This window comes from Microcaecilia unicolor, chromosome 1 (assembly GCF_901765095.1).
Source record: "Microcaecilia unicolor chromosome 1, aMicUni1.1, whole genome shotgun sequence".
NCBI lineage: Eukaryota > Metazoa > Chordata > Amphibia > Gymnophiona > Siphonopidae > Microcaecilia > Microcaecilia unicolor.
In genome coordinates, this window is record NC_044031.1 from 163189079 (window position 1) to 163210239 (window position 21161).

At 46.6% G+C, this 21161-nt stretch overlaps 1 protein-coding gene across 2 annotated transcripts in view; it reads right to left on the bottom strand.

Moving 5' to 3' along the window:
- Positions 1-21161, bottom strand: part of TRA2A (transformer 2 alpha homolog) — a 140987-nt gene that overhangs the window by 58404 nt on the left and 61422 nt on the right. For both annotated transcript variants that reach the window (XM_030201850.1, XM_030201840.1), the window contains exon 4: positions 8015-8203. In XM_030201850.1, the coding sequence (XP_030057710.1) occupies positions 8015-8203 (189 nt within the window). The remainder of the gene's footprint in view (positions 1-8014; positions 8204-21161) is intronic.

The window sequence follows — 21161 nt, forward strand, 5'->3', positions numbered from 1 at the left end:
TACGGCCATCTTCTCTATGCAGGAGTACATGAAATATGCTATGGTAAGAATCTGCGATGCTTTTTGTTCAGCTGTATTTTACATCTTTTACTGCTTTTTGCAATAAACTTCATGAAATGTTTTTCTTGTACAGAGCCTCTCTCTTCCTTGAGAAAGCTTGTTGCGAAACCTGGCCACGTCGGTGGAGGTTCTCCTGCGATTGAATGCTGCCGCTTTTCAAAGATAAGTTTGTGCTAAAATGCATATCTACTTTACTTAACCAACACTGGCATATCATTAGATGTAAAATAATAAGAAAAATAAACAGAAATTTAGAAAATAAGGGCGATCTTATGAAGATTTGCACCACAACCATTTTTTTCCTGTGAAGAAAGAACATGATTGTTCATATGGTGTGAGATGCAGTTAGATCTGATAATCTAACTTATTTAATAGCATTTATGTTCTAGGGCAGAACAACCAAGTTTAAACCCTTTAAACAAGCTAATAAACTTAATTCCACAAAAAAAGAATTTATACAGATTTTGTCAATAAACCTACAAGTTTTCTTCTATCCCAAGTTTTAAGACACCAACTCTCCCAATTGTTCACTTACACAGAGAGGCTTCCTCTGCACGCAACACTTCCTCAGGGAGAAAAAAAAAAGGGGGGGGGGAGGGGAGAAAGCTCAGCATGCTCCATTTATGTATTTTTTGTTTAAATCATTTTTATCAAAGAGCTCCATTGTAACTGCAAAAAACATACAAAGGTTCAGAATCAGTGACAGCCATAGCAGGTACATGAAACCAAAAATACAACACACTCCCCATCCCAGCTCCTCCATCTCCTGTAATCTACGAACCTAGAGTCAAAAATTTTATAACTGATAAAGTCAGTCAAAAGGGTTCCCGTCTCTTGAAATTTGTGACCCGGACCATCATCCAAAGTTGTAATCCTTTACCTCTCTGATCGCAGCTGCACCAACAAAAGTGTGCGCCAATGTTGTACAGTTGGGCCAGTAGCTACCAACCATGTCAAGATAGGTTTGAACCCAAACAATATTGCTTGCTGTATAAATTTAAGGCCTGATGGACAGATTGTTGAGTAGGTACAACCACCAAACAGCATTTGCAAATCCTGTGCAACCATACAGTCCCAGAAGGCCTCCACGGCCTGCAGGTCCACACCTCAAAAACAAGCTGTTACTGGACAGTGCCAAAACATGTGACAAGAGTTGCTGGTGACCCTCCACACTTACTGCAATCTGCAGTTACACTTATAGTAGCTTTATATGCCCAATATATAAAAAAAATATAAGTCTCAGGGCAAAGTTATACAGTAATTCTCAATGCACCATAGACAGGGAAGGTATGCAAATGTAGTATGAAAGCTTGAAGCCGTTCCAGTCAATGTACATTGTAAATCCACTGAACACCTATTTCACCAGGGCTACAATTCTTCAAATACTGGAAGAGGAAGGCTAACTGCACATGTCTGAGATCCCAGTGTATAGCCCTCCCTCAGTGTCTTCGCCACATCTTCAATCAGATCAGTCCAAGGTAATGAGGACACAATGGTGTACCTGAAGATAAGCAAAATGATGATGAATAGGCTGCAACTGAAAATCCTTTTGCAGAGTGACAAAATATCTCAATTGTCCCTCCTCATTAATGGCCTGTAGCAGGTAATGAAGACCATTTCTGACCCATGTGGGAAATATACTATTAACCTGACCCAAAGGGAAGACAGGGTTATCCTTCAATGATAGGGTGTCACCTTAGAGAACTGTGAGTGCTTACAAATCCATCGCCACACCATTCTCAAGGTCTTAAGCAAAGGATAAGCAGAAAGCAGATTAGGCGGCAACTCACTGGAGGTATGTAGAATGTGAATAAAATATTTACCAGGCACCAAAGTAGTTGCTACAGAAGTAATAGAAAATGTTCCATGTCCCTAAACCAGTCATTAATATGACGCTGGCCACCTTGATATCTGATATTTAAAAGACCCATTCCTCAGTGTGCTTTAGGAGTCTGGATCGTCGCCAGCGGCAAGCAGGAATCTCTTGCCTCTCCAAAGATAACCCTGCAAGTTTGTTTAAAAGGTGCTCCTCTTCTTAAGAATAGCAGCAATTGCTGAAAAATGTAAAGCCACTTAAGGGCTAGAAGCATATTGAACGAGCCCGCCACAAGGTTAACTTATTTTTCGTTTCCTCCAGTAAAGGGGCCACATTAATCTGGTACTAAGACACATCAATTGGGATAAGAACCCCCAAGTAACGCAATGCTAGATCCTCTCAAAGAAAAGGAAACTCTCCCTTCTGTCTAATGAATGGATGTAATGGTATAGCTCTAGACTTACTATAATTTACAGTGAAGCCTGATAGTGCCCCAAAATGATTAACTAGTGACAGCAAGGGGGGGGGGGGGGGGGGGGGGGGGGGGGGTAGTAAAGATTGTTCCGGCAAAGCCAACACCACCATAATGTTACTTGCATAGGCCATGGCTTTTATCTGATAACCATTAATATGTACTCCCAAGATATCAGGTGTAGAGTTTAACAGCTTTAGCAGAGGTTCTAGTGAAGATCAAAAAATAAGGGAGAAAGGGAACAACCTGCCTTGTTCCTCTCTGAATGTCTTAATGGTGACCATCCCTCGTTTACTATCCAGTGTACTTTTGGGCACTCGTAAAGAGACCTTATCGCCTTTAAATACCATCCCCGACTGCCCACCCTATCCAAAACCTTAAAGAGGTAGCCCCAGTATACTTGGTCAAACTTAAAATGCTTAAAAGAACTTTGCATGTATTTAATACAAATTACCTTTGTTTAATTAACCCCATTTGAGATGGACCTACCAAGTCTGGGAGATGGTTTGACAATCCTGTCGCTAGCACTCTCATTAAAGTTTAACATCTACATTGATCATTGATAGGGCGGTATGAGTCCTGGTCCTCCCGTGATTTTCCTGGTTTAGGTAATGTGATAAACAGAGGACTGCCCTAGCCTAAGGAGGCCGCCAGAGGGCGCTGTCCCAGGGAAAAGTCTGGAAAATGCCCTGATATGGTCACTAGAGGGACCCAAAAGGGATACGTCCATGTAATGACCTAAAGGGACAGCTAGGGGCTGCTCATGATATAGGACCTGCCCTTCTCTGAAGAGGCCACCAGGGGGCGCTCTCAGACTAGGTGAGGGAAAGGTGGAGAGTTCTGGACCTTTCTAGAACCAGGGGGAGGGGCCTAAAGAGGTGGGGAGAATTATTAGCCACCCTATAAAGAGCACCCTCCAAGAAGAAAAAGAGAGAGGAGATGGGGACCTGAAATGAATGGCGCCTGAAGCCAGAATGAGAAAGCTGGAGGAGACCCACTGGAAGCTGAGAGAGAAGGTTCCCTCTAAAACCCAGAAGGTACTTACCTGGCTATGGTAGTAATGGAACTGAGTATTATTTGAAGTGGACTAACAGCCATAGGGTGGAGGACAGGACTGTAAAGTTAAAGTGAGTGACAGGGGAGGAGGCTGTTTTAAACTAAGACCCAGATCTCCCAAATAAGTGGGCTCAGTTGAGGAAAGCCAGAGGAACTGTTGCTGGAAAGAAGTTGTTCCCCACAAGACTAGAGCAGTGTGCTAATAAAGTGGATTTGCATCTGGTGCATCTAATTTGCATATTTGTGAAAGCTGAGAAACCAGGGTTATATTCCCAAGAAAGGTGACAGGGGGCACATCAGGTGTACCAGAAAGGTGATCTGTTACCCGAGGATACATCAGAGAAGGATTCTACGAAATGATGATAAATGAAGAACCGTCACCCTGAGTGAAAGAGGAGCCCCAATTGAGACTAGAACTACAGGCTGCCATAGAGGAGACTTGTCTCTGAGCCTTTCTCAGAGGCAAAGTGTGATGCTGGACAAGAGCCACAAGAGGGCCCCTCAGCACATGAAAGTACCCCTGGGGGATTACAGTAGTAAGGACTCTAAAGCAGTATTTTCAATGGATTGATGGTAAGCCAGCAACGAACCCCATATATGTAAGTGCATGATTTTGTAAAACTCCCCAGAAAAGCAATCTATCTCGGGAGCAGAGCAGCGTGTTAAACTTTTAATTGTCTGCTTTGAGGTAGATCTGCCCTATCTAAAAAGGACCCCAACACGTGAGAGTCTGGTACAGGCCGCCTGGTATATAAATCCTGATAATGCTCTGTTAAGTTGTGTGATCTCATCAGGTTTATTATGAACGCTCCCTGCTTTATCCAAAGCACTATAACCCACAGCATCTTCCTCACTGTCTATACTTCACTACTAATCTAGGCTTAGTCTTTCGAGATTTGTAACTGCTGCACCAAGCCACATATCTACAATCTGGTGGAGATGAGAGAAAATACTGAGGAGCTAAAGGCAGTACTACTCCCCAATAAGGGGAAGTCAACTCTCTAAAAAAATAATAAAGCTTTCTCCTCCTGTGGACATAAGGCACTCATTTGGACTGGCTGGACATGGACAATAAGGAAAAGCTATATTAAAGGACTTATAAATGGAAAAATGTATTCATACCTGTTAATTTCCTTTTCTCAAGTCCTGTCACACTGGTCTGAACCGAGTTGTGTCCCTTTCCTACCAGCAAATGGAAACAATTTTCTAGTGACATCACCAGTATACAGAGGCTTATGTCAAAGCAGTTTAAGGTCCTCTGTGCCACACTCAAGCCCTATCTACCACTGCAGCATAAAGAATTTAAGAACGTTACCTAATCACCAACAGAGAGAGAAACAGGGAACCCAATGAGTCCCAGTCACAAAAAGCCTAGCCACCTGCCTGGGGTTACTCCATAGCCACTTAGAGGGTCTATCCCCAGCACAGCACTTACGCCCTACATTAGCACTCTCCTCCCACCGACTGGGTCCCAACTGCCTCTGAGTGAGTCTACCACTCTCAAGGTGTTCCTCAGTGATTTCTAGGTTACTGGGGGCCACATTCAAAGTGGTCCCACAGTTCCCAGAAAGCACTCACAGAACCAACACACAAAACACCAGGATTGTCAGTCGAGACAAGCAGAGGCAATAAACTAATGTCTGTCATACAAAAAATTAGAACAATGATCAGAAAAGATGCAAACAGTAACAGATAACTGAAATACGGATCAATTATAACACGAACTAAACATTTGTTTACTAGATCCTTCCCTTTTCTCCCTGGCTAAGACTGGAGAAAAAGCCAGTACATTCTAAATGAATTGAGCTCCTGGGCCAGAGTCCAGAACAAGTTTTAAAAATAGCTGGTCACATCACTGCAAGTTACCTCTTACCGTAAAGAGGGAACAGTCAGTTCTCTGTAACAGCTTTAAACATAAACATGCACCAACTGCTGGTCAGACTAGAGAAATACACTTTAAGAAATAATTAAGGCAGTTTACAAGCTTAAAACCCACTGTTATGTCACAGTCCAGTATAGCCAAAATGTTCCAGGACAAATCTCTGACTGGTGTGGCAGATATTAGGGCAAGGAAATCAACAGGTATGAATAAGTTTCTCTTTCCTTATCATCCTTGCCATGACAGTCTGAACAGATGGAATGCACCCAAGCACAATCTCATAAGGAGGATGACAAGGCCCCATGAATTACTGCTCTGACAAAAGCAATCTGGTCTCTGACTAGAATGTCAACCCTGTAGTGCTTCGCAAAGAAATGCAGTGATGACCAAGTCATGGCCCTGCAAGTATCCTCACTTATACCATGCAGGCCTCCATCGACAACAATGCCTACGATCAAGGCAGGAGAATTTAAAGCTGTACTCGCACCAAAATCTGCTCTAACTGGCACCACCAAAATCTTGTCCGTTCCTCTGACATAAGTAGCAAGCTCTGCACAAGGTAAGCACTGTATTTCTTTTTAAACCAAATCTGTGAGGAAGGAGAAAACATGAGAAGGAAACAGCAGGAGTGGGGAGGGACCTGGCAAAACCAGGTATACCCCTAGAATAGGCAGAAAGGCAGCCTAAACACCCCAAGCTCCAATGAACAGGAAGCATACCATCCTATATGACACAGTTCAGTTCAATGCTACTCCAGAACCATAGGTCTAACAGGGAAAGATAGCAAAATCACCATGCAGGAAATGTAATTCACCATGTAGAAGCTCTATTACCAAGACTTATTTAGCATCTGCTGGGAGGTTTACTTCTATCTTTCACAAAAGAAGTTCTTTGGGGCAATCCTAAACAGTGATGAATACTGAAAAAAGGACCTAATGAAGAATTAGCAATGCAAGAATGAACACTATTGTTTCATTATGGATCTGGTGCAATATTAAAGTGCATCAAATCTGGCACTTGTGCTGATGAGGCTGCCTGAACTATTTTATTTTTGTTACATTTGTACCCCGCGCTTTCCCACCCATGGCAGGCTCAATGCAGCTTACATATTGTATAAAGGTACTTATTTTGTACCTGGGGCAATGGAGGGTTAAGTGACTTGCCCACAGTCACAAGGAGCTGCCTGTGCCTGAAGTGGGAATCGAACTCAGTTCCTCAGAACCAAAGTCCACCACCCTAACCACTAGGCCACTCCTCACTATGGCTTTCAATATTGAGGAATTGGTTCTTGTACCACAACAGCTGCTTTTGGCATTAAAGGGTAGCATATTAAGATCAAACGTCTCAGAATCATCATTATCACTATGATGATTTTTTCTATGGCACAATTCCTTTCAAAATAACTTCTAGAAGCAAACCAATCTCTGCTCTCTCCACCCATCGATGGGGGAATCTAGAACCTGCTGTATTAATCCATGGGATTTTTTTTTGGAAGGGGGGGGAGATGGAGAGACATCTTACGAGGATGAATAGACTGCTTTCATTTTGTAGGCCCTGAAGCAGTGAGCCATGGGGAACATTTGACCACATTTGTAACAGTGTGGGATACTTGTCAGGTTCCAAGCACCTAATGCAGGTGCAATGAGTGTCTACTGAATACATTCCATTCACAAACCAGAGTAGAATAATTTTTGGTGAAGATTAGGGTGCAAGAGAGGATTAGTAGGTACTTATAGAAAAGCTGGAAAATCATGTGGAGGAGGGAAAAAAAAAAAAAACTCAGCAGCACGTCAAAAAATTTGGAGCTGACGCATCACCACATCTTCATACAGCTTCTGGGTCCCTCAAACTGAAGAGCTAATCCTTATGGTATCGACATTATAAAGCCCTCTAGGCATCATATTTTGGCACTTGATGCAGCTGGAGGTATTGTGCTTGAGCTACACAATGCATGCACAGATTGTCCATGACCCTCACTTGCTGAAACTGTAGGCACCTTTCCCCTAGTGCTGTAAAAACCAAAAAGGTAGAAATGTTACATCAAATAGCTCTATGTTCAAAACCCTAATTCATGCTACTTGATGCAGCAGCACTAAAAAAAAAAAAAAATGTTAACGCAGCTAAAACATCTAAGAGAAATAGGCAGAAAATCTGAGGTGACCTGAATGAAAAATCACTTTACCAGAACCCATATCTGGCTCCATTAAAGAACAAAAACAAAAAGTGCTAGACTTTCTACCATACCAAACTTCACTGGGCATCACCACCCATCAGTGAGGGCTTATTATCCTGCTAGTGCTCAGGAAATATGTACATCTTAGAGGAAAGCAAAAATCTGGGGCCAGGGGATATGATAGAATCAATCACGTAACATACCACAAAGGTATCAGGCAGGCATAAGGACCAATCCTTTTTTGGTATAAAGAATGCTCTAGAACAGAGTCCACAAATCCAGTCCAAGAGCAATAACTTAACCAACTCTAAAGCAAGCAACTGTGCAAGTTTAACAAAGAAGTAGAAGAAAAAAAGCCAAATCACCACACCACAGTTAGCCTAGAGTGTAAGATTCGTCTCTATAGAGGGGGGCTCTGAAACATGTGGAACCAACTGGCACAGGAATACCATGGTCCTGAAAGGAAGGTCTTAGGCTAGCTGCTCAAGTACCACCTTGTTCCAGTGAGGGGTGGGGGGAAAGGAAGAGATGAAAAAAATTCAGAAGCATAGAAATTACCTCTTTTGAATCATCTATTCTTTCAAAATAGACAAAAGCAAATCCTCTGGACCTTCCAGTTCTCTGATCATAAACCACATTAACACCACTCAAAGGTCCATAACGAGAAAACACTTCACGCAGGTCTCTCTCGGTGGTATACAAACTCAGGCCAAACACTCCAAGACAGAGGTTAGGATCTGGATTAGCCTGCAAAAGAAAAAGAAAAACAGCTCAGAGCAGACCACAAAAGAACACTGCTATCAATCTGCAATTAATTTTTGAATTTTACAGTTCAGTTCAGAATGGTAAGCTTAGACATTTGCATCATAATGTATACTCTGTTTTGAGCATCTTGGATTGATTTTGAAGAATCCAGCTATAGTGAGCATTGGCCCCAGCTGGTGACAAATGCTTAATGGGCAGTTATTATGATGGTTTTCAGAAAACCCTGGGTTCTACCCACTTGAGAGCTGCACTACAAGTTTCTTATATGCAAATATATACATCCCTCTCGTGCAAAAAGATGGGTCTCTTGATAGATGGATCTTGTCTCAAATGTGGCACACTGGGTATGTCCTATAAACACTGTGTATGGGATTGTGCCCCTATTCGCCGATTTTGAGGGTTATTGTGGTTGCAGCATGGACATGTGTATGACCGTCAGTGAGAACCAACACCACAGCGTTGCCTCCTGGACAACATGGCTAACAAACAGGAGGGCACTCAAGTTTCATTATTTCTTTGGAAAGCAGTTTTGATTGTCAAGCATTGTATCATTTTCCAAGGGATTGTGCCCCTATTCGCCGATTTTGAGGGTTATTGTGGTTGCAGCATGGACATGTGTATGACCGTCAGTGAGAACCAACACCACAGCGTTGCCTCCTGGACAACATGGCTAACAAACAGGAGGGCACTCAAGTTTCATTATTTCTTTGGAAAGCAGTTTTGATTGTCAAGCATTGTATCATTTTCCAATGGATTAAGGACCAGGCACCTACCATCATGCAACAAAGAAATCAAATGTACGAGCTCCTGCTTATGCAGCATTTTACTGTGGACACACGAGGGCCAAGGGCTAAAAAAACAATTTCTCAAAGTGTGGACTTCCTATCTGGCTACTTTATCAATGACAGTGTGTTCCACCTTTTTGAACACATTAGATACATAGACTTTACAAGGAATACTCAGAACTCTACAGCTTTAGAGTGTGGGAAACTTGTATTTATAGATGGGGGAGAGGAAAAGGTTGGGGTGTGGGATGTTGTAGTTTGGGGTATGTAAGTTATGAGGGAGGCTGGTATTATTCAAAAAATTATTTGCTGTTAACTTGTTAAGAGAGCATTCTGTTCGGTTACATTCATAGGGCTAATGTGTTTGCTGTTTCTGGCCTGTTCATTTGGTGACTTGTATTTATATACTTGTTTTGGCTATTTACTCTTTCAACCAAAAAATATAATTTAATATTTAAGGAAGTAGATCATAACAAACATATTTATATTGGCTCTAGGAATAATTAACCACCCTGCCAAAAGCTGATACAGCTCCTTGATCTTTCTGCCAGAACCAGTTTTGTTCTCCAACCATCCAATCCAGTGATTCCCAAACTGAGCTTTTCAAGAAGATCGTAGAATCTGTTGTATAAACATATGTTTATATAAATTGAAGGTTCCCTGGTGTATGGAAAAATATTTTTAGGAGTTCCGCCATAGTAAAAAGTTTGGAAATCATTGCTTCAAGCTAAGATATGTTGAAACCCTCTGTTCAGCGTGCAGCGGTGGCTAAGAAAGGAAATAGAATGTTAGGTATTATTAGGAAAGGAACGGAAAACAAAAATGAGGATGTTATGACGACTTTGTATTGCTCCATGGTACAACCGCATCTCGAATACTGTGTGCAATTCTAGTTACCACATTTCAAAAAAGTTATAGTGGAACTAGAAAAGCTACACAGAAGAGTGATGAAATTGATAAAGGGGATGGGACGACTTCCCTATGAGGAAAGACTAAAGCGGCTACGGCTCTTCAGCTTGGAGAAAAGACAGCTGAGGGGAGATATGACAGAGGTCTATAAAATAATGAGTGGAGTGGATGGGTAGACGTTAATTACTTGTTTACTCTTTCCAAAATCACTAAGACTAGGGGGCATGCCATGAAGCTACAAAGTAGAAAATTTAAAACAAAAAATGGAGAAAGTACTTCTTCACTCAATGTGTAATTAAACTCTGGAATTTGTAGCCAGAGAATGTGGTAAAAGCAATGTTTAGCGGGGTTTAAAAAAGGTTTGGATAGCTTCAAGTCCATAAGCCATTAAGATGGATTTGGGGAAAATCCACTGCTTATTTCTAGGATAAACAGCATAAAATGTATTGTACCATTTTGAGATCTTGCCAGGTACTTGTAACCTGGATTGACAACTATTGGAAACAGGATGCTGGACTTGATGGACCTTTGGCCTATCCCAGTATGGCAATGCTTTTTTTTTTTTTTTTTTTTAACTTTCATTTTGTGGATCTCAACTGGAAGCTTTACGTGGACAACTGTGCACAAGTAAAAGTTACAGCTCTAACCTACTGTGCAAGATCTCTTTAGTCTTAAGGAAACTTGCTGTCCATAAAAGAAGGACCCGCTACAAGTGAATAACTTGATTTTCTCAACATCCTTCTTGTCCCCTAGGTCCTCACAGATGTTTCTGCTAGCTAGTTACATCAGTTATAAAAAAGGGGGGGGGGGGGGGGGACATGTGACAAAAGAGGTGCCACTATCAGGAACAGGCCAAATATTTTTTTCATTTTTAAAAGCCAATAGTAATAAAATGCGTATGAGGTTGGATTCTACATATCAAAGAAGTTCCAAAGGACCAACTATCCAGACCTATCATCTATCAGGGATCCCTCTCCAAGCAATAAGGAGAAATTAGGCCTTACCTGCTAATTTGCTTTCCTTTAGTCCCTCCGGTCCAGCCCAGATTGTGGCTGATGGGTTCTGCATGATTTCCAGCAGGTGGACACAGAGAATTCTGATTGAACATAGTCAGCCAATAATAGCCCTTGCTAGGTAGAGAAAAATCCAGTATATCATACTAAAGCAGGAGAAAGACAGAGACAAATTCTGTGCACCTGGGAACCTGAGCAGCCATCAGAACCAGACTACCACCAAGCCTGTGCCAGATGCTGATTGTGCCTGCCCACAGAAAGGCACTAACAGCACTGCAGAAACCTGTCCAGGAATCCAATGTTCTCATTTTGACTTTTTTTTTTTTTTAATAATATCAAAGGACAATAAACGGACAACACAACTCTCCTTAGGAAGATAGCTCAAAACTTGTTGTAACTACAACAACAGCAAACAGGAATGGGAGGGTTCTGGGCCGGTCTGGAGGGACTAAAAGAAAGCAAATTAGAAGGCCTAAGTTCTCCTTCCTTAGCATCCCACTGGACCGGCCCAGATTGTGACTGATGGGAAGTAACAAAGCAGTAAAATTCATGGGCAGGATCCCAGCAAACCCACTGTGAGAACTTGCGCTCCAAAAGCTGCATCCTGATGACTCTGTACATCCAATTGGTAATGCTTAGAGAAGGAATGCAAAGAGGACCAGGTTGCCGCCCTGCAGATCTCTCACAGCAGAATCAGACAGCGTTCGGCCCAAGAAACCACCTGTCCCCTATTACAGTGAGCTTTCATGTCATCAGGGACCAACCTTTCCACCAGGAGGTAAATGGAAGCAATCATCTCCTTAAGCCACCTTGACAGAGTAAGTTTAGAAGCCGCTAACCTCCTGCAAGCACCCCCCAATTAACACAGATGATCTGTCTGATGGAACTCATCTGTAATCTTCAAGTAATGCTCAAGAACTCGCTTGCTATCCAGACACTTCAGGTGACGCTGCTCTTCCGATCCGGAAGACGAGCCTAGAACCGGCAAAACCATGGACTGAGACATGAAACTGAGTGATTTTATGGCCAGTCCCTTCCTCTCTCTCCAATCTTTAGCAAACTCCAAAAACGGTGACTGGCAAGAAAGGGCTTGCAACTCAAACACCCTACTAGCTGAGGCTATGGCCACCAGAAAAACTACTTGGAGAGTCAAATCCTTCAAGGTACAGGTTGCCTAAGGCTCAAAAGAGCAGAGAGAAAGGTTAAGATCCCACAAAGGAAAAATCATCCGCGAGGGTGGACTTGCTAGACATGCGCCCCCCCCCCCCCCTTAAAAAACGGACTATATCTGGATGAGATGCTAGCGACTTCCCCTGAAAACGCCCCCCTGAAACAGGATAAGGCTACCACCTGGACCTTAAGCGAAGAGAGCATTAAACCTTTTTCCAAACCCCGCTGCAAAAACTCCAGGATCTAAGCCACTGTAGCCCAAAAGGGCAAGAAATCCAAGTCGGCACACTATGCTTCAGTCTCCACGTCCTGACATAGTTAAAAGAAGTGGAACGATGTCTCGAGCGAAGCATAGTGGAGACGACACTCACTAAATAACCTCTCTTAGTTAGCTGCGCCTGCTCAAAAGACAAAATCAAGCCGGGTCTGGATAAACCACCGAAACCTGGACCAACAAACCGGGATCTCTGGAAAGTTTGAGAGGAGGCTCAATGAGCAGACACCAGAGGTCGGCATACCAGGACCTGCGGGGTCAATCTGGCGCTAACAAGATCATGCAACCTGGATGCGACTCTATCCTCTGAAGCAGACCTATCAGGGGTCACGAAAAAGCATACAGAAGATCAGACGGCCAGGGCTGTAGAAGTGCATCGGCTCCTGTGCTTTTGGATCCTTTCGGCAGCTGAAGAACTGCGGGACCTTTGCGTAAAGACGTCCATGACCAGAAGCCCCCAGTGGTCCACCACTATCCGAAATGCATTGTCGCTGACAGCCCACTCCCCGGGATCCAGAGTGGTACGACTGAAAAACTCCGCCTGAACATTCTCCACTCCCGCTACATGAGCTGCTGAGAGGGGCTCCAGATGTGACTGCCCAGCTCATGAGCCGAGCCATTTCCTGCTTTAACGCAGACTTCGAGTTCCTCCTTGACGGTTGACATAGGCCATGGCTGTGGCGATGTCTGACAGGATGCGGATTGATGCACCTTCCAGTAGAGGACAGAACACTTGGAGAGCCAAACGTATTGCTCTGCTCGTCAAGAGACTGATCGAGCAATATGCCTCCTCCTGTGACCCAAGGGCGTGGGCATACTGACCCCAACAATGAACTCCCCAGCCTGCAAGACTGGCGTCCATCATGACAACTATCCACTGCAGAGTCTCCAGAGGCATCCCCCTAGACAAACAATGTCCAGAGCCACCAGTGAAGCCTGCCTCGCTCCAGATGTCCCTCTGGAGTGACCACCTGGAGAGAAGAGACAGTTGAGATCTCATATGTGCCCTGGCCCTTGGCACCACCTCTATTGTTGCCGCAATGGAACCTAAAACCTGCAGATAATCCCGCGCACATGGGAGCGCAGACTGAAGAAACCGACAAATCAACATCTGCAACGTCCTGTCTTGGGTAAGGAACACTTGACCTCTCTGAGTGTCGAAGCACACTCTTAGATATTCCAAGGACTGAGAAGGCTGTAGCCGACTCTTCTGCGCACTGACCACCCATCTGAGGGACTGGAGGGAACTGACTGCCCTCTCTGTGACTTGAAGACTTGTACGATTTCGCTCTGATCTGCCAAATTGTCTACATAAGGATCAACTAGAATCTCGTCCCTCCTGAGGGCTGCTGCAACTATCACCATTACTTTGGTGAAAGTGCGTGGAGCCATTGCCAGACCAAAGGGCAACGCCCGAAACTTAAAGTCCTGGCTAAGAATTGCAAAGCGCAGAAAAGGGGTGAATCGGAACATGGAGATAGACCTCAGTGAGCTCTAAGGCCGTCAAAAACTCTCCAGACCGTACAGCTACTATGACTGACTGCAGTGTTTCCATACGAAAGGAGGAGACCTTGAGCACCCGGTTGACTGCCTTGAGGTCTGAAATGGGTCTGCAAGAGCCTTCCTTTCTGGGGACAACAAAATAAATGAAATAGCATCCTGTCTGAGCTCCACAGAGGAGACTGGACAAATAGCTTGGAGGTTGAGAAGCCTTTCTAGAGTATCCCGGACGACATCCGCTTTGAGACAAGACTGACAAGGGGACTCCAGAAATACGTTCGACAGAGGGTGCGCAAATTCTAAGGTGTAACCTTCTTAAATAACCTCCAGAACCCACTGGTCGGAGGTGATTTGGGCCCACCTCAAGTAAACCTGCGCCAAACATGCTCCCACAGACACTAAAGGCTTGGCCTGGACACCTTCATTGGAAGGAACGAGCAAGGGATTGGAAAAAACTCCCCGAGTCTCTGCCCCCTCTGCGAGCGCTCCGAAAGGACTGGGACCTCTGGAAAAAAAAGTGGGACCTCAAAGTCTAAGTTTATTCGCCCGAAAGCGACAAAATTCACAACCCCGACTGGAAAACAAGGTGTGCCCATAGGACTTAGGTCTATCTCTGGGAAGTCTCAGGACCTTAGTTTTCCCCCAAACTATGGACTAACTTATCAAGGTCCTCCCCGAATAACAAGCCCCGAAAGAGAAACTTACTGAGCTTAGACTTCAAGGCCACATCCGCCACCCAGCCTCGAAGCCAAAGAGACCTCATCGAAGCTACTCCCAGGGCAATAGACTTGGCAGAAGCCTGCAAGAGATCATACAAAGCATCGGCCAGGAAAGATGAACCCACCTCGCGTTTAGCCACCTCAGCATGGGAAAATTAGGTTCTTACCTTGGTAATTTTCTTTCCTTTAGTCATAGCAGATGAATCCATAACGAGTGGGTTGTGTCTATCAACCAGCAGGGGGAAATAGAGAGCACTGAAAAACCATAGTGCCTCATGGCCAGCTAGCTCCATCTGCTTCTTCAGTATTTGAAGCTTCCAAAGCAGTGTGACACTGCCACATATAATAACATGAACTTTCCTCACAGCGGATGAACGCCCCAGAACAGGAGCAACAATTCAAAGGAGGGACGAACTCAACCTAATGTAAACAGAACAGAAATCCTGAAGACTGTTTTCCAACTTCTCCCAATGAGGGAACATATCTACAGGAAAAACTGAACATAAAAGTAACATGAATCGCATAATGAACCACTCAAGGAGGGCTCATGGCTTCATCTGCTATGACTAAAGGAAAGAAAATTATCATGGTAAGAACCTAATTTTCCCTTCCTTGTCATCAAGCAGATTAATCCATTACGAGTAGGATGTAACAAAGCAATCCCTAGATAGGATGGGAACAAGCCACACCACGCGCCAGCACTTGTGCTCCAAAATGCGCGTCTCTCCTGGCAGCCACATCCAGCCTGTAATGTCGGGCAAAAGAGTTTAGAAGCCCAAGTAGCTGCACTACATATCTCTTGAAGAGAGTGCGCTCCAGTTTCAGCCCAGTAAGAGGAAATTGCTCTTGTGGAATGTGCCTTAAAGGCTTCAGGCAGAGGCCGGCCAGACAGCAGATATGCTGAAAAAATAGCTTCCTTGAGCCAATGGGCTATAGTGGCTTTAGACGCTGGAGACCCTCTGCGTGGACCTGACAAAAGAACAAAAAGATGGTCAGAGGTCCGAAGGGCATTTGACATGCGCAGATACTGCAACAGAGCCCTTCGCACATCTAGGAGGTGCAATTGCCCAAAGTATTCTGGAAACTCCTCTTTAGAAAAGAAGGGCAGGAAAATAGGCTGGTTTAGGTGAAACACTGAAACCACCTTAGGCATGAAGGACGGCACAGTACGTACCATAACTCCGGACTCTGAGAACTGCAGAAATGGGTCTCGAAAGGACAGCGCCTGGAGCTCAGACACCCGTCTCACCGATGCAATGACCACCAAAAAGACCGTCTTTAGGGTCACATCCTTCTCCGAAGCTCGTATAAGCAGCTCGAAGGGCGAACACTGAAGGGCCTTTAAAACTAACCCCACGTTCCAGGCCGGACACGGAGCTTGCACGGGAGCACGGAGCTGAAACACCCCTCTGAGAAACCGTGCCACATCCGGACAAGCAGCCAGAGAAAGGCCTGCGACCTTCCCTCGAAAACATGCTAAGGCTGCCACTTGAACACGCAGGGAATTATAGGCAAGGCCTTTTTGTAAACCATCCTGCAAAAAGTCAAGTATCGGCAAGATAGAAGCCCGCATGGGTGTGATCGCTTTAGAAGCGCACCAAGCCCCAAAATGGAGCCAAATCCTGGCATAAGCCACGGAAGTGGAACGCCTGCGGGCCTGTAAGAGAGTTGAAATGACTTTACTGGAATAACCCTCGTCTCTCAATTGCACCCTCTCAATAGCCATGCCGTAAGACCAAAGCAGCAGGCGTCCTCCATGGTTACCGCTTCCAGTGACAACAGATTCGGTACCAGAGGTAACGGCAGGGGAGCCTCTACCAGCATCCGCCGGAGGTCCGCATACCACGGCATCCCGGGCCAATCCGGGGCAATGAGAACCACATCTCCTTGGTGGAGCCGAATCCGCAGGATTACTCGCCCTATCAAGGGCCACGGAGAGAACACATACAGGAGGCCCTGAGGCCAGGGTTGAGCCAAGGCATCCAACCCCGCCGAGCGAGGATCTCTCCATCTGCTGTAGAAGCACGGGACTTTGGCATTTGCGCTTGAGGCCATAAGATCCGCTATGGGCGTCCCCCATTTGGCACAGATCTGCATGAATACGTCTGCAAGTTCCCACTCCGCTGGGTCGATTTGATACCTGCTTAGATAATCGGCTTGCACGTTGCTCTGACCTGCAATGTGAGCTGACAGAAACTGCAGATGTAGCTCGGCCCAGTGGCATATCTGAGCGGCCTCTGCGGCCAGTGCTTGACATTGAGTGTCATCTTGTCGATTTATGTAGGCCACTGCTGTCGTGTTGTCCAACAGAACTCTGACAGCCAATCCTTCCAGGGTCAATTGAAAAGCCAGAAGCACCTGGAATATCGCTTTCAACTCCAAGCGATTGATGGACCACTCCGACTCCTTGGGTGTCCAAAGACCCTGGGCATGCCTTCCCCGGCAATGTGCACCCCAGCCCTTCAGGCTGGCATCTGTTACCACCAGGCACCAATCGGGGGGGGGGGGGGGGGGGGGGGAGGGCTAGTGGCATTCCTCGCCGCAGCATGCTGTCTGAGAGCCACCACTCCATACTGAGTCGGGCCGCAGGGAGCCACATGAGTCTGCATTGATAATCCTGAGATACTGGAGACCACTGTTGAAGCAGGGAACACTGCAGAGGTCTCAGGTGCGCTCTCGCCCATGGCACCACTTCCAAAGTGGCCGTCATCGACCCCAACAGCTGGATTATGTCCCAAGCTCGCAGGCGCAGCATCCTCAGGAGCAGACAGACCTGGTTCTGAAGCTTGCACCGACCGCCTTTGCTCAGGTAGAAACACATACCCCGAGGCTGTGTCGAACCGGACCCCCAAATATTCTACAGATTGAGAGGGGGTCAGGTGACTTTTGGCCAAATTGACGACCCAGCCCACAGATTGAAGTTCTGAGACCACTCTGGCTGTTATCTGATGACTCTCCACTGCCGAGTCCGCTCTCATGAGCCAGTCGTCTAGGTACGGGTGCACCCGGATACCCTCTCGCCTGAGAAAAGCAGCTACTACTACCACCATAACCTTTGAGAAGGTTCAGGGAGCTGTGGCGAGGCCAAAAGGCAAGACCCGAAACTGAAAATGTTTTCCCATCACCGCAAACCGCAGAAACCTCTGGTGCGGGGGCAAAATAGGAATGTGCAAGTAAGCTTCTTTCAGGTCCAGAGACGTGAGAAACTCTCCTGGCTGTACCGCCACAATGACGGAGCACTCTTAGGGACTTGTTGACTACTGTTAAGTCTAGGATGGGCCGAAAAGACCCTCCTTTTCGCAGCACCACAAAGTAAATGGAGTAACAGCTAGAGCTCGGAGGGAAGCACCGGGGAGACCACCTCTATGTGAATCAAGTCGTGCAAGGTCTCCTCTACCGCCATCCTTTTGGCGGCAGAACCGCATTGGGACTCCACAAACACGTCCCTCACCGGGGCATTGAATTCTATTCTGTAGCCATCTCTGATCAGGTCCAAAACCCATTGATCTGAGGAAATCTTGGCCCACTCCTCGTGAAAGAGGGAAAATTGTCCTCCTATAACAGGGAGCGAGGAGAGGGCCGGTGCACCATCATTAAGAGGGTCACCTTTGAACTCCAGGCCTTGAGCCTGCTGCTGCGGAACATTTGTCCGAGCGAAAGGAGAGCCTCTGCTGAAAACGGGCATGTGAAGTAAACCCAGCAGAACGCCCCGGGCGGTACCTTCGAACTTCACGGAAGCGAGGTCTGTAAGAGGAGGGAACCGCCTGACCCTTGGAGGAAGGCCGCGGCTTTTCCTCGGGTAAGCGCTGGGTTTTAGCATCCCCCAGACCTTTAACAATGTTCTCCAGCTCCTCACCAAATAGGAGAAGGCCTTGAAAGGGCAACTTCACCAACCTTTGCTTAGAGGCCATGTCTACCGCCCAATGTCGTAGCCACAACAGACAGCGAGCCACCACCGCCACAGCCATCTGCTTAGCCAAAGCTCTGACCAGATCATAAAGGGCGTCAGCCAAGAAAGACAAGGCCGACTCCATCTGCGGTGCCACCTCCGCAAGGGGCTCCGCTCCATCTCTGGGCTGTTCCACTACCTGTTGTAACCAAGCGAGGCAGGCTCGGGCAGCGTAACAGCTGCATGCAGACGCCCGTAAGGACAGGCCTGAAATCTCAAAGGGCCGCTTTATAGCTGATTCAAGGCAACTCCTCCTTCAACTGGGAGGGTAGTTCTCTGTGTCACAGCCGTGACTAGGGCATCCACTTTAGGCACTGCTAGGCGCGCCAAATGCTCCTCACTTAGAGGGTATAATTGCCCCATAGCCCTGGCAACTTTCAAGGCCCCTCTGGGTCAGCCCATTGAGCTAAAATAAGCTCTTGGATGGAATCATGCAAAGAAAAGGCTCAAGCAGGCTTCTTAATATTTGTCATCCTCGGATTAGCAGAGGAGACTTCAGCACTCGCAGGATCTTCAATAGAGAGGGCCTGCAATGCATTAGAAATAAGCGCTGGCAGCTCATCACGGTGGAAAATTCTCACCGCGGAAGGATCATCTGGATCCAATGGCAATCCTGCACCTTCTTCTGGCTCTCCAGACCACGAGGGCCTGCCAGACCCCTCAGACTCCTCACATCCCGACCGGGGGGGGGGCCCACTCTCTGAAGGGGAATCCATCCTTCTGCGCTTGTCCTGCGGCCAGCTGTCAGGGGAAAACACACCTGATGACAATTCAAGGCCGGGCTCCACTGGAGGGGACACAGGCAGCCGGGCCGATTGAGACCCCTGTGGGAGAGCTCTTTTTAACATAAATGCTTTATGCAGCAGCAAAACAAACTCAGGGGAGAATGGCTCACCCTGGTCTCCCGGTTCCAGTCCGGGGTTAATAGCTCTCATATTAGCCTCCATATGAGGCTCCCCTCCAGCCTCAAACCCCTCCACCTCAGCGGGGGTAGCGCCATGCTGTTCCAAAATGGCGCCCGCTGCCATCTCCACGGAGCTGGAAAAACCCTCGCTCGCCATGCTCGGACCGGCTCTGACGTCAGAAGAGCACGATTTACAGAGCCCTGATGCTGATCTGCACTTGCCACAATGGGAACAGCGCTTAACAACCTCCGCAGCCATCACTGAAAACGGCGGGAAATTCAAAATGGCGGATTCGTGCCATAATCGTCCCGAGCGCGGGCCCTCCCCGGAGGAGCTACAAAATGCTCTTACCTCACCAGACCGAGTCCACAGAGCTCCGATCCGCTGCACAATCAGAAGAAAGCCTCTTTTCGGGGATCGCAGCGCTACAGCGTGACGCGACTTTTTTTTTTAACGCTGTGAGGAAAGTTAGAGGCAACAGCGCAAGAGGCAAATTTTTCCACTCCAGAGAATCAGTAGTGTGGGAAAGGCAGTGAAAAGGCGAACCTATGTGCCTGCATCCACAGCGTGGGCAAAGACAGGGACAGGGCTTGCCTATGTGTCTACATCCACATCGGGGGCCAGGTAAGGCAGGGAAAGGGCGTACCTATGTGCCTTTAAAGTGGGCACCACCAGCCACAACACTCCTGCTACAACTGGCAACAGCACAGGAGCCACCCCAGGCAGATTTTCTGAAGGAGCTGAGTAAGCTGCGTCCATCCTGCTGGGGAGATAGAGAATACTGAAGAGGCAGATGGAGCTAGCTGGTCATGAGGCACTATGGTTTTTCAGTGCTCTCTATCTCCCCCTGCTGGTTGATGGACACAACCCACTCGTAATGGATTCATCTGCTTGATGACAAGGAACAATGGATAATAAATCATCCGAAGACCTATCAAGGATCCTTTCTGACCACCGAAAGCACGCTCTGGCCACTAGGGAACCACAGATGACCACTTGCGCAGCTAAGGCCGACACATCGAAGCTACTTTTCAGCAACAACTCCATACAGTAGTCTTACACGTCCCTCAGCAACATGCCCTCATCGACAGGCGCAGTATTCGCTCGGTGACCGCTGACACCACTGCATCCACTCAGGAACTGGATAGACATACCATGGATTTAGCTGGTCTGAAGCCTGCGTCACAAACATCCCACTGTGCCTGAATGACATCTCTGATGTCCTGATGCATAGGAAAAGTCCTGCCTGGCTTACAGACCTCTTTGATTAATAAGTCCACCTTGCGTGGCTCTGAAGCAGGAGCGTCTTCATCCTCAAAACATAAGGTGAAAGAAACCAAAGAAATTAACTTCTGCAAGTCCTCTTTGTGAAAGATCCTCTCACCAGGAATAAAGGGATCAGCTTCTGAATCCCCCGGACCAGGATCCTCATCCAAATTGCCTGAGAGAAATCCTGGTCCTCTAATGCTGACATGTCTAAGTCCGGGTCAGACGTAGGTCATCCTCCAAAGCCCAAGCGTCTCTGGCCCATCTAGCAGAGCTGACCCTCTGAGGGTCTCTTTCCTTAAGTCCCAGGAGAAGAGGAAGCCTGCTGAAGCATAAAGACTCTGTGCATTTGTAGGACAAATTCTGGGTGAAAGCCACCCTCTACCTTCGCAGAAACGCGGGAATTACCCTCAGAAAGAACTTAGGGAGCAAGAACTGGCACAGAACACA